Raw genomic sequence first — 14,407 nt, forward strand, 5'->3', positions numbered from 1 at the left:
TCTTACCCAGAAATGAGAATATGCATATAATTAGTAGATTTGGATAGAAAACACTCTAAAGTTTCTAAAACTGTTTGAATGGTGTCTGTGAGTATAACAGAACTCATATGGCAGTCAAAACCCTGAGACAAATCTTAACAGGAAGTGGAAATCTGATTTGTGGAATCACTTTCAAGCCTTTGCCTATTAAACACACCGTGAGTTAGGATTCATTTAGCACTTCCTAAGGCTTCCACTAGATGTCAACAGTCTTTACAAAGTGGTTTGAGTCTTCTCCTGTAAAAACTGACCGAACGAGAGGCCTGGAAAGTTTGTCATAGGGGGAGGGCCATTACTACTATGATGCGAGTGCCCGTGGGTACTCTTTCGTTCCGAAACGTTTTGTAAGACAATGCAATCGTCCGCCTTGAATATTATTGAAGTTCTGATTGAAAAAGGCCCTAAAGATTTATGTTATACAACATTTGACATGTTTGAACGAACGTAAATAAAAAATGTTGCACATTCGTGACGACAAGTCCCGCGCGCTTTGTACATTTTGAGTAGCCTTCGGAACGCGCTAACAAGAAGGAGCTATTTGGACATAAATTATGAACTTCTTCAAACAAAACAACATTTGTTGTGGACCTGGGATTCCTGGAAGTGTCTTCTGATGAAGATAATCAAAGGTAAGGGAATATTTACAATAGTATATTTGATTTTAGATGGTTCCAAGATGGCACTAGTCTGTATCGCCTAGCCTATTTTTCTGAGCATAGTACCTCGTTTATTGCAAAGTGTGATTTCCCAGTAAAGTTATTTTGAAATCTGGCAATGCGGTTGCATTCACGAGATGTTAATCTATAATTCTTTGAATGACAATATTATATTTTACCAATGTTTTCGAATAGTAATTTTGTAAATTGTAGCGCAGATTCACCGGCAGTTTTGGAGGCTAAATATTTTCTGAACATCACCGCCATTGTAAAATGCTGTTTTTGGATATAAATATGAAGTTGATAGAACAAAAAATGCATGTATTGTCTAACATAATTTCCTAGGAGTGTCATCTGGTGAAGATCGTCAAAGGTTAGTGTATAATTTTAGCTGGTTTTCTGCTTTTGGTGATGCCTGTCTTTGCATTGAAAATAGCTGTGTGTAATGTTTTGTCAATGGCAGGCCTAACATAATCTAACTTTATGCTTTTGCCGTAAAGCCTCTTTGAAATCGGACAACGTGGTTGGATTAAGGAGATGTTTATAGTTGATTGTTTGAGAAATTGAAATTATTACATTTTTGCTATCTTGTCAAGCAATCCCGTTACCGGGATGAGAACGGGAAGGGGTCCCATAGAGGTTAAGTTGGCCTCTTTAAAATAGCCCACTTTTTAATTATACAGTCCTCAAGAGGAACCCAATCAAAATGTTCTGCTTTTGGTTTTTCTATCTGAGAAAGCACCCTGTTTACTGGTTTTGGTTACTATGTCCGGTATGAGAGCCGTGTTAAACTTATTTGAGGCGAAGGGGAAACTCACGTCCTTGAGTGGATCCAGTTTCCTCTGACTCTGGTAGCCTGGTGTGATGGTGGCTGGGTAGTTGTATTCCACATGGTCAGTTTTCTCCTGCTCATACTCCTGCTTGTAGGCAATCTGCAGGTCACAGTAACATTTAAATAAACGTTATTGATCCCCAGCAGTACCCGCAGACATAGAGAGGGACAATACAGACACACAGGCATGCATGAGACAGAGCACATAGATATGAGTATTGATGGCTGATAGACATTATATGTGCCACATTTACTAATAAAATAAACAACACCATGAAAAAGATTCATTAAGAAAGAACCTGTGTGGCTCAGTCCTGTGAGGCTTAGTTGGTAGAGTATGGCACTTGCAACTTCAGGATCATGGGTTCTATTCGCACTGGGACAACCCACATGAAAATGTGTACATGTGTAACAGGTAGGGCCTCAGATGGTCAACCTTAAAAGGTTCTGATTAATTTCCTGACTTCCCTATATAAAGTGAATTCAAATCAGGCACTTGGAGAGACTCCTTTACCTTGGGTCATATTAATGTGCCTGCTTTGTTTGAATAAGGTTGAACATCATGGTGAAGCTGAAGCAGACCGCTCTAGGTGGTTCTTGGTGAAACTGATGTGACTCTAAGGATGCACTAATTGTAATTGCTTATCCAACCTCTGTTTTTTCTTTGTTAATGTGTCATTCCATGATTAAAGTGCCTTTTGGGTAGTGTAATTTTGTAAAAAATAACTATATTTCACGCAATTTTAACATTCTGTTAAAAAGATCACATGTTCAACTTCATAACAAACCTGCTTTTCTAGCTCAAATTTTGAAAAAATATTATAAACGAGGGACATTGCAAAATTTATTAACTTAATTTAATAAATAAACTGCTATTGGAATTTTTTATGTTATATTATGTTTAGTAAGGGGAAAAGATGTATGTGATCCAACTGTTAGATTAAGTGTTTCATCAAAATGTATATGCATAATTCCTGAGAGACATAGAAGGCACTCTATTCGTGGAACGACGATCCTAAACTAAGTATTAGAGCCACTTCCCATGGTGTTGCATTGCAGTGCCAGGATAATTGTAGAACTTATTGAGTGAACCTACTTTTTGATAACCTAAAAGTGAGACTATTGAGTAAACACGCATGTGTAATTGGTGACAGTTTCAAATGACTATTTGGTACATTTTGAAGTGTGCAGTGCATCCTAACAATTTATTTTCTAACCTAATCAATGACTTATCCTTGTAATACAGTTGCAATTGTGGTAGAGTTGGTCTTAAAGAAACAATGTATATTTTTACAAGAAATCTTAGTATTGCTCAACAACAGAATCCTATTTTTCTAAATAAAAGCTATTTTTGTATTCTGGTGTACTTCTATCATTTATTTGATAGGCCTGTGTTAGGAGCCTTAGTTTGGAGCTACCCTTTGCTCCTGTCTAAACTAATGGGTGGCATAGTGTAGCTAATGTCTATCTGGTCACACATACACTACTGTAAGTCACTTTGGATAAAGGCGTCTGCTAAATGGGATATAGAGTGTCTTCAGAAAATATTCACACCCCTTTACATTTTTTCATATTTTGTTATGTTACAGCCTGCATTTAAAATGGATTCATTGAATTGAGATTTTGTCACTGATCTACACACAATACCCCATAATATCGAAGTGGAATTTTGTTTGTAGAATTTTTTGGAAATTAATACAAATTTAAAGCTCGAAGCTCTTCAGTGGATAAGTATTCAACCCGTTTGTTATGGCAATACCTAAAAATGTTAAGGAGTACAAATGTGCTTGACAAATCACATACAATTGAAGTCAGAAGTGTACATACACCTTAACCAAATACATTTAAACTCAGTTTTTCACAATTCCAGACATTTAATCCTAGTAAAAATTCCCTGTCTTTTTAAATTTTATTTTTTTACAAAAAACACAAGGAAGGGGTAACATTAATGTATTAGAACATTAAGGACAAATAATACAGCATCAAGACATTATCAAACATGTATCAGTCTTTCCGCAGCAGAGCCATCCTTATGTGTGAGGGTACGTGTGCATGATAGTGATAGTGATATAAAATATGTCATAGTTTCCTTTTTCATGATCACAATCTTGTGAAACCCGAACCCTCCAAGATCCCCCCACAGTTCCCCAATAGCTGTCCCTCAACCATTCCAGACCCCTCCCACAGTCCCCTCCGAAGAAAAAAAATACAATTAATTCCATCCCCCACCCCCAAGAACCCCCCCCCCCCCCCAATGCACCAACAACCAAGAGAATGAACTAAAGAGAAAAAAGGAAAAGACAGAAGAAAACAGCAAACAACAATGCAAAAAAAAATATATACAAAATAATACATTTAAAACAAAGGACATCAAGGACAACTGAAATCATAACAGCAATGCCAACTGTATATGTTTGTGTGCATGTCTGGCACTATTACATGTATGTGTGTTCTTGTATGTGTTTATTTGAATGAGAGTGTGTGTATATGCATGTGTACAAACACCTGCACAGCATCAGCCTCAGGCAAACCGACATTAGTTGTAAAAACACTGGCACTTAGTGTCATTCAAATGTACTTTTATTATGTTTTATTTAGACTTTTTTTCCCTTTATCTTTTGACCATCATTCTCTCTCTCACACAGCAACTCCACTCCCACTTGTCTCCAATTCCACATACCAACCCTCAGCTTCCCTCAGCCCATCCCATCTATCTCTGCTGGCCACCCACTTCGTGTTTCTACGCAACACATATCTTTCAACTATGCTATAATGTTTAACGTACAATTTCAATCTATCTAATCGAATAGAATCTACAGATTGCGTGTTGAAGATAAATACTTTTACTAAGAGTATTAGTATATTAGTCATTGACTGACCCTGTCTCTCCAGATCCAGAACAGTACTATTTCTAGGGTCAATTTTAGATCAATGCTATGCATTTTCAGCCATTCCTGAACCTGAGACCAGAAACAGGCTACCTGAGGGCAATACCAAAATAAAATGGTCTATTGATTCTGTATCCTCACAACAAAACCTGCAGAGCTTCGATGATATTATGCCACAAATGTTCAACATTTTGTTGGTGGCAAGAATTCTATATAATAATTTTAGCTGAAAAGCACAAAGTCTTAAATATAGAGTGAGCTCAAGGGATGAAATTGAAATTGTAGCCAGCTCTGCAATGCTTGTTTGAAAAGACAGATACTTTGAAAAAAGTATCATTTTCAATTCATCGAAAATGAGACATGGCAATCTGCACAAAGGCAAAAAGGCCCTTTTTAAACAATCGATGAGCTTTTCTTATTAATCTACTTGAGAACCATTTAGGGTTCAAATAAAACTTTTGAATGAGTTAAGCTTTTAGAGAGAGGTTTAGTGCTTTTATATTTAATAATCTCAACCCACCCAATTCATATTCATTATATAGATAGGCTCGTTATATTTTGTCTGGTTTAGCATCCCAGATAAAGCAAAATATTTTTTGCTCATATGATTTGAAAAACGAATCATCAGGAGTCGGCAGCGCCATAAGTAAGTTAGTAAACTGAGATATGACTAAGGAGTTAATCAGGGCAATTTTTCCATAAATAGACAGGTATTTACCTCTCCATGGTTGCAGGATCTTGTCTATTTTTATAAGTTTTCTATTGAAATTCATTGTGGAGAGCTTATTTATCTTTTGTGATATGAATACCGAGTATGTCTACTTCACCATCAGCCCATTTTATAGGTAAGCTGCAGGGTAATGTAAAAGTTGTATTTTTTAAGGATCCAATACGTAATATTGAACACTTATCATAATTAGGTTTTAGTCCAGAGAGTACAGAAAAGTTATCTTTAATGAGACATTGCAGGGATCTAGCTTGCGGACTTAACATAAAACTTGAGTCATCGGCATACATGGACACCTTTGTTTTTAAGCCTTGGATTTCTAATCCTCTAATGTTGTTATTGGATCTGATTTTAATAGCTAGCATTTCGATGGCCATAACAAATAGATATGGTGACAGCGGACACCTTTGTTTAACTCCTCTTGACAATTCAAAACTCTCTGAGAAGTAGCCGTCATTTACTATTTTACACCTGGGGTTGCTATACATTATTTTTACCCATTTTATAAGAGAGTTACCGAAATTGAAAAAAATCCAGGCATTTATCAATAAAATCCAGTCTTACTTTATCAAATGCCTTTTCAAAATCCGCTATAAATACCATTCCTGGCTTCTTATGTTTCATGATGTTCTATTATTTCTAGTAGTTGTCGTATATTATCTCCAATGTATCGTCCATGTAAAAAACCTATCTGATCAGATTAACAATACCTGGTAAACCCTTTTAATTCGGAGTGCTATGCATTTTGATAGTATTTTTTCATCACAACATTGAAGTGTAAGGGGCCTCCAGTTTTTTTAGATAGACTGGCCTTTATATTTGCCATCTGGGTCTTGTTTTAATAATAGAGAAATCAGATCTTCCTGCTGAGTACCTGACAGACTACCATTTCTATAGGAGTATTTAAAACAATCTAACAATGGAGCTTTTAGTATATCAAAAAATACTTGATATACCTCTACCGGTATGCCATCAAGCCCTGAGGGGTTTCCGGACTGAAAGGATTTAATAGCCTCAAAAAGTTATTCTTCTGTAATTTGGTCTTCGCACTGATCTTTCTGTTCATTTGTTAATTTTCAATTTTTTATATTATTTGGAAAGAATTCCTTACCGCAATCTTCATTCAGTGGGAGAGGATGAGATGGAAAAGAGAACATCTGCCTGAAATAATTAGCTTCCTCTTTTAAAATATAATTTGGAGAATAATAGATGACTCCGTCTTCAGTAACGAGTTTCTGCAAAAAAAAATTGTTAGCGTTCCTGTATTGGAGATTCAGGAAGAATTTTGTGCATTTCTCTCCATATTCCATCCAGTTTGCTTTATTTTTGTAATTGATTACATTAGATCGTTCTTGAATAAGTTCCTCAAGTTCTTTTTGTTTTTCCTCTAACTTATTTTGTATCTCTGTAGTATGGTTTTTAAAGCTATCTACACGTACTATTAGTTCATGGATTTCCCTTGTTTGTCTTGATTCTTTAGCCAGAAACTGCTTTTTTATTTTTGATGAATATTGAATTGAATGACCCCTGAAGGTACATTTAAAGGTATCCCAAACAATAAGGGGATTTGCTGAACCTATATTATACTGGACAAATTCGGTTATAAATTATTTTGTCTTCGTTAAAAATAAGTTGTCCTCCCGTAAATTTCCAATATCCCCGTCCACATGGAAAATCTATAAGAGTTATGTGAATGCCGATTAGATGATGATCCGATCACATGCTGTCTCCTATTAAAACTTTTTTAACCTTTGATGCAAGACAGAAAGAAGTCAAGACGACTAGCTTGATTAAGTCTCCTCCATATATATCTCACTAGGTCTGGGTTTATTAGTCTTCAAATATCCACTATTTCTAATGTGTCCATAATATTTGTGATTTCCTTAAGGGCACGGTGATGATAGTTTGTAGAGTGAATACCTTTACGGTCCATTGAGGTACTCAACACTGTGTTATAGTCTCCTACCATAATGATTAGATCATTTGTTGCCTGTAAGTTCAATAAATTGGTATAAATGTTTTTTTCGTCCACTTTCATATTCAAAAGGATCCACCTTCCTTGCGAATCATTCCTGATTATTTGCACATTCAGATCAACATTTCTGTTAATTAATATCATCACACCCTTTGAGTTCCTTTGTCCATGACAAAAAAATATTTCACCACCCCATTCCTTTTTCCACGCAACTTCATCTAAGGATGTAGTGTTTCCTGTAAACAGTATATGTAAACAGTATATTCCTTTTCTTTTAGCCATGTAAAGACTGATCTTTTTTTATAATCTGCCAAACCGTTACAATTATAACTGGCTATAGTTATTTCACCCCTTACCATAACAAGATACTGTTCTCAGTCTAAATTGACCATAATTAGTGCTTGTAAAGTTACTGCCATCAGAGCTATAATGACGGTCAAAACTAGAGCTTTCAAATGTCTGATATTTAGAATTCAAGAAATAGGTTCTAGCAATATTATTTTTATTCCCTTGCCTGTTTGCCAATGCCACAGATGTTAGAAAATTGAGACAAATTATGTGTGTAACAAATCTGAGTCGGGTGATGTGTATAATATTGGATATGATATAATGAGAGTGTGTATGATGTCTGTATAAGAGTAAGGCTATAATGTGTGATGTCCAAATAAATAATCACTCTGCCAATTTGCATGTTTGAGTGTCTATGTGTGTAATATGTAGTGTGTATAGCCTTAATATTAATAATTGTAATCCATATTGTATCACTATCATAGTTGCATCATAATTACCTTTAACATAATTGAAAAACACATCCTAGCATTTCCATAGCAATTGACGTTTCACATGATCATGAAAGAGACCTTGCATTACTCTAGAGACGGCTTCACTACAGTACAAATGTATTCCGTGCAATATGTTATTATTCCCCAATGCTCCTATTCTGATATCTTCCCCTTGCTTGTTGTAAACATATATAAACTTGTAGACAAATAGATAAAAAAGATAGACAAACAAACACATTAAATTATAAAACAGTTCTCGACAATAGAGAGAGGGAGAGAAGAGAAGAGAAAAGAGAGAAACAGAGAGTGAGAGAAGAGAGCGAGATCAGGTGTGTGTGTGTGTGTATGTATAAGTCCGTATGTGTAAGCAAGCATGTAGTTGAGTACATGTGTGTTCAAATCCACTTCATAATGTTCAGATATTATAAACAGTTTCCATACCTTCTTTTTTTTGTAACCTGAAGTCCCTGTAGAATTTAGTACAGCCACGGTGTTATGGCGCTGTCTCAGAATAGCTGTCCATCTTTAAAAAGAGTTTGTTCACAATGATAAAGGCACGCCTACCATCCTTCCTTTGTTGTCTTTGTACCGGATACAGTCTCTTATGACGTTCGTTTATCTCCTTTGGAAATTGGTCATTGAGACCGAATTTGGTCCCTTTAAACTCCCTTCCTCTGCTTTTGATCAGCTCCTTTTGTTGGTAGTGTTCAAATTCTGCGATAATCGGTCGGGGACCCTGTCTTGTCGCTCTGAGCTCCAAGTCTGTGTTCTCGGTGGAAAGCCACCTTACAGTCTCTATAGGAAGCTTCAAGGTGGATTACATGAATTCTCTGATCGCGCCCTCTGGATTATTTGATGTGTCCTGAGGAATAACAGAAAAAAAATGATTTTCACGCATGCTTCGACTTTGTATGTCTAGTAGCGTCTCCTTCATCACCCTGTTTTCCCTGAGTAGACAATCCATGTTGGAATCGTGTATTTTTACCTTGGCTGTGAGTGTCTTGTTTTCTCTTTGGAGTTTGAGAATTTCACTCTGGCTGAACTCCAAACTCCCCCTCAGCCCTGCTACCTCCTCACACAACTTTTCTATTGTTGCATGGATTCCAGCCAGAGCACTAGCCTCTACCTCAATGGTAAGTAAATCATCCATGTCTGTAGATTAATCTTTTTTTCTTTTTTTGTCGGGTTAAAGTTATTTTGTGAGGTGGTCGGATCTTTCTATGAAGGAGTATGTTGTTCCTCCATAGCGAAAAGCTGTGGGTACTCGTCGATTTCCCTCAGGATCTCCTTGGTATCCAGATTGGCTCTATACTGCAACCAGTTGTTTTACGAAAAGATAACAATGAGTCTTTCCCACGATGACGACAGGTGTCTGTCATACAGCCAGCTAGCACTCGCGGAATCCACGCAAAAAAAAGGAACACAAACTTGCAGTCCCAGCCGTAAAGGCTAACCGCGTTGTGGAATCCTTAGTAACAAAACTTTAGTTCGGATTAAAATCGACTTAATGAAAATGTTTTAATGTAAACAACAAACCAAGTGTAGACAGTACAGTGTCCTGTTGTGCGCTCTGATGACGTCTGACCGCTCTGATGACGTCTGAGGATAGCAAAGAAAATTCCCTGTCTTAGGTCATTTAGGATCACCACTTTATTTTAAGAATGTGAAATGTCAGAATAATAGTACAGAGAGATTTATTTCAGCTTTTATTTCTTTCATCACATTCCCAGTGGGTCAGAAGTTTACATACACTCAATTAGTATTTGGTAGCATTGCCTTTAAATTGTTTAACTTGGGTCAAATGTTTGGGGTAGCCTTCCAAAAGCTTCCCACAATAAATTGGGTGAATTTTGGGCTATTCCTCCTGATAGAGCTGGTGTAACTGAGTCCGGTTTGTAGGCCTCCTTGCTCGCACACGCTTTTTCAGTTCTTCCCACAAATGTTCCATAGGATTGAGGTCAGGGCATTCTGATGGCCACTCCAATACTTTGACTTTGTTGTCCTTAAGCCATTTTGCCACTACTTTGGAAGTATGCTTGGGGTCATTGTCCATTTGGAAGACCCATTTGCGACAAAGCTTTAACTTCCTGACTGATGTCTTGAGCTGTTGCTTCAATATATCCATATCATTTTCCTGCCTCATGATGCCATCTATTTTGTGAAGTGCACCAGTACCTCCTGCAGCAAAGCACCCCCACAACATGATGCTGCCACCCCCATGCTTCACAGTTGGGATGGTGTTCTTCAGCTGGCAACCTCCCCCTTTTTCCTCCAAACATAATGATGGTCATTATGGCCAAAAAGTTATGTTTTTGTTTCATCAGACCAGAGGACATTTCTCAAAAAAGTACGATTTTTGTCCCCATGTGCAGTTACAAACTGTAGTCTGGCTTTTATATGGCGGTTTTGGAGCAGTGGCTTCTTCCTTGCTGAGTGGCCTTTCAGGTTATGTCGATATAGGACTCGTTTTACTGTGGATATAGATACTTTTGTACCTGTTTCCTCCAGCATCTTCACAAGGTCCTTTGCTGTTGTTCTGGATTGATTTGCACTTTTCGAACCAAGGTACGTTCATCTCTAGTAGACAGAACGTGTCTCCTTCCTGAGCGGTATGATGGCTGCGTGGTCCCATGGTGTTTATACTTGCGTAATATTGTTTGTACAGATGAACGTGGTACCTTCAGGTGTTTGGAAATTGTTCCCAAGGATGAACCAGACTTGTGGTCTACAATTTCTTTTCTGAGATCTTGGCTGATTTATTTTGATTTTCCCATGATTTCAAGCAAAGAGGCACTGAGTTTGAAGGTAGGCCTTGAAATACATCCACAGGTACATCTCCAATTGACTCAAATGATGTCAATTAGCCTATCAGAAGCTTCTAAAGCATGACATCATTTTCTGGAATTTTCCAAGCTGTTTAAAGGCACAGTCAACTTAGTGTATGTAAACTTCTGACCCACAGGAATTGTGATACAATGAATTATAAAGTGAAATAATCTGTATGTAAACAATTGTTGGAAAAATTACTTGTTTCATGCACAAAGTAGATGGCCTTACCGACTTGCCAAAACTATAGTTTGTTACAAGAAATTTGTGGAGTGGTTGAAAAACGAGTTTTAATGACTCCAACCTAAGGGTATGTAAACTTCTGACTTCCATAAGTTGCATGGAATCATTCAGTAGTTGTTAACATGATTTTTTTATGACTTCCCCATCACTGTACCCCACATATACAATTATCTGTAAGGTCTCTCAATCGAATAGTGAAATTCAAGCACAGATTCAAGCACAAAGACCAGGGTGGTTTTTCAATGCTTCACAAAGAAGGGCACCGATTGACAGATATGTGAGAAAAAAAATACATTGAATATGCCTTTGAGCATGGTGAAGTTATTAATTAGGCTTTGTATGGTCTATCAATCACTACAAAAATACTGGCGTCCTTCCTAACTCAGTTGCCAGAGAGGAAGGATACTGCTCAGGGATTTCACCATGAGGCCAGTACTGATTTTTAAACAGCAATAGAGTTTAAATGCTGTGATAGGAGAAAACTGAGGGATAAACATCATTGTAGTTACTCCACAATACTAACCTAAATGACAGAGTGATGTAACGTTCGTCGTAAGGAGTAGACCAAGGTGCAGCGTGTTGAGTGCTCATGATAAATATTTATTATACTCAGAACACTAGACAAAACAATAAACAAAGGAAAAACGAACGTCACATTCTGTAGGCTTCACTGAGCAATTCAAAAACAAGATCCCACAAACCCAGGTGGAAAAAACCCCTACTTAAGTATGATCTACAATTAGAGACAACGAGGACCAGCTGCCTCTAATTGGAGATCATCCCAAACAAACCAACATAGAAATACCAAAACTAGAACCTAACAACACAGACATAGAAAACATAGAATAAACCCCCCTGTCACACCCTGACCTACTCTACCATAGAAAATAACAGCTTACCATGGTCAGGACGTGACAAGTGAAAAGAAGGAAGACTGTACAGAATAAAAAATATTCCAAAACATGCATCCTGTTTGCAACAAGGCACTTAAGTAATACTGCAAAAAATATGTCAAAGAAATAAACTTTTTTGTCCTGAATACAAAGCGTTATATGCGGGGCAAATCCAACACAACACATCACTGAGTACCACTCTTCATATTTTCATGCATGGTGCCTGGCTGCATAAAGTTTTGGGTATGCTTGTCATCGGCAAGGACTAGGGATTTTTTGGGGGTTGGTTAAAAAGAAACGGAATACAGCTTATAAGGCACAGACGACCAAATCCTAGAGGAAAACCTGGTTATCTGCTTTCCAACAGACACAAGAAGAAAAATTCACCTTTCAGCAGGACAATAACCTAAAACACAAAGCCAAATTTACACTAGAATTGCTTACCAAGACAACACTGAATGTTCCTTAGTGACATTGTTACAGTTTTCATTTAACCTGTTTAGGATAGGGGGCAGTATTTTCACGGCCGGATAAAAAACGTACCCGATTTAATCTGGTTATTACTCCTGCCCAGAAACTAGAATATGCATATCATTATTTGATTTGGATAGAAAACACCCTAAAGTTTCTAAAACTGTTTGAATGGTGTCTGTGAGTATAACAGAACTCATATGGCAGGCCAAAACCTGAGAAGATTCTATATGGGAAGTGCCCTGTCTGACCATTTCTTGGCCTTCTGTAGCCTCTTTATCGAAAATACAGGATCTCTGCTGTAACGTGACATTCTAAGGCTCCCATAGGCTCTCAGAAGGCGCCAGAACGTGGAATAATAACTCTGCAGCCCCTGGGCGAAAAACAGTAGGGGTTTTGGTGAGTGGTCGTTCTGAGAACAATGACACTGGTGCGTGCGTGCATGTGAAGACTCCATTTTCTATTTTCAGTGTTTGAATGGATACAACGTCTCCCGGTTGACATGCTTCGAAGTACGGTAATGGAATATTTTGAATTTTTTGGTCACGATACGCGCCGGCGCGTCACCCTTCGGATAGTGTCGTGAACGCAAGAACAAAACGCAGCTATTTGGATATAACTATGGATTATTTGGAACCAAAACAACATTTGTTGTTGAAGTAGAAGTCCCGGGAGTGCATTCTGACGAAGAACAGCAAAGGTAATCCAATTTTTATTATAGTAAATCTGAGTTTGGTGAGTGCCAAACTTGGTGGGTGTCAAAATAGCTAGCCATGATGGCCGGGCTATCTACTCAGAATATTGCAAAATGTGCTTTCACCGAAAAGCTATTTTAAAATCGGACACCGCGATTGCATAAAGGAGTTCTGTATCTATAATTCTTAAAATAATTGTTATGTTTTTTTGTGAACGTTTATCGTGAGTAATTTAGTAAATTCACCGGAAGTTTGCGGGGGGTATGCTAGTTCTGAACGTCACATGCTAATGTAAAAAGCTGGTTTTTGATATAAATATGAACTTGATTGAACAAAACATGCATGTATTGTATAACATAATGTCCTAGGAGTGTCATCTGATGAAGATCATCAAAGGTTAGTGCTGCATTTAGCTGTGGTTTTGGTTTTTGTGACATTATATGCTAGCTTGAAAAATGGGTGTGTGATTATTTCTGGCTGGGTACTCTCCTGACATAATCTAATGTTTTGCTTTCGTTGTAAAGCCTTTTTGAAATCGGACAATGTGGTTAGATAAAGGAGAGTCTTGTCTTTAAAATGGTGTAAAATAGTCATATGTTTGAAAAATTTAAGTTTTTGCATTTTTGAGGTATTTGTAATTCGCGCCACGCTATACTATTGGATATTGGTGAGGCGTTCCGCTAGCGTTAAGTGGCTTGAAAATCTATGTCAAGACCTGAAAATGTCAGTCTAGCAATGATCAACAATCAACATGACAGAGCTTGAAGAATTTTAAGATGAATAAATGGCAAATATTGTACAATCCTGGTGTGCAAAGCGCTTAGAGGCTAGCCTCCCTGCGGACCTGGCATCTTTTCACTCCCTACTCTCTACATTTTCTTCCTCTGTCTCTGCTGCTAAAGCCACTTTATACCACTCTAAATTCCAAGCATCTGCCTCTAACCCTAGGAGGCTCTTTGCCACCTTCTCCTCCCTCCTGAATCCTCCTCCCCCTCCCCCCCCCTCCCTCTCTGCGGATGACTTCGTCAACCATTTTGAAAAGAAGGTTGACGACATCCGATCCTCGTTTGTTAAGTCAAACGATACCGCTGGTCCTGCTCACATTGCCCTACCCTATGCTTTAACCTCTTTCTCCCCTCTCTCTCCAGTTGAAATCTTGCGACTTGTGATGGCCGGCCACCCAACAACCTGCCCGCTTGACCCTATCCCCTCCTCTCTTCTCCAGACCATTTCCGGAGACCTTCTCCCTTACCTCACCTCGCTCATCAACTCATCCTTGACCGCTGGCTACGTCCCTTCCGTCTTCAAGAGAGCGAGAGTTGCACCCCTTCTCAAAAAACCTGCACTCGATCCCTCTGATGTCAACAACTACAGACCAGT

The 14,407-nt window shown here is 38.0% G+C and overlaps 1 protein-coding gene across 6 annotated transcripts in view; it reads right to left on the reverse strand.

Annotated features, from left to right (window-relative positions):
• Positions 1–14,407, reverse strand: part of nrap (nebulin-related anchoring protein) — a 129,124-nt gene that overhangs the window by 90,550 nt on the left and 24,167 nt on the right. For all 6 annotated transcript variants that reach the window (XM_014157059.3, XM_082965583.1, XM_045702007.2 and 3 more), the window contains one exon: positions 1,514–1,627. In XM_014157059.3, coding sequence (XP_014012534.2) covers positions 1,514–1,627 — 114 coding nt within the window. The remainder of the gene's footprint in view (positions 1–1,513; positions 1,628–14,407) is intronic.

This window comes from Salmo salar, chromosome 19 (genome assembly GCF_965601325.2).
Source record: "Salmo salar chromosome 19, fSalSal1, whole genome shotgun sequence".
Classification (NCBI taxonomy): domain Eukaryota; kingdom Metazoa; phylum Chordata; class Actinopteri; order Salmoniformes; family Salmonidae; genus Salmo; species Salmo salar.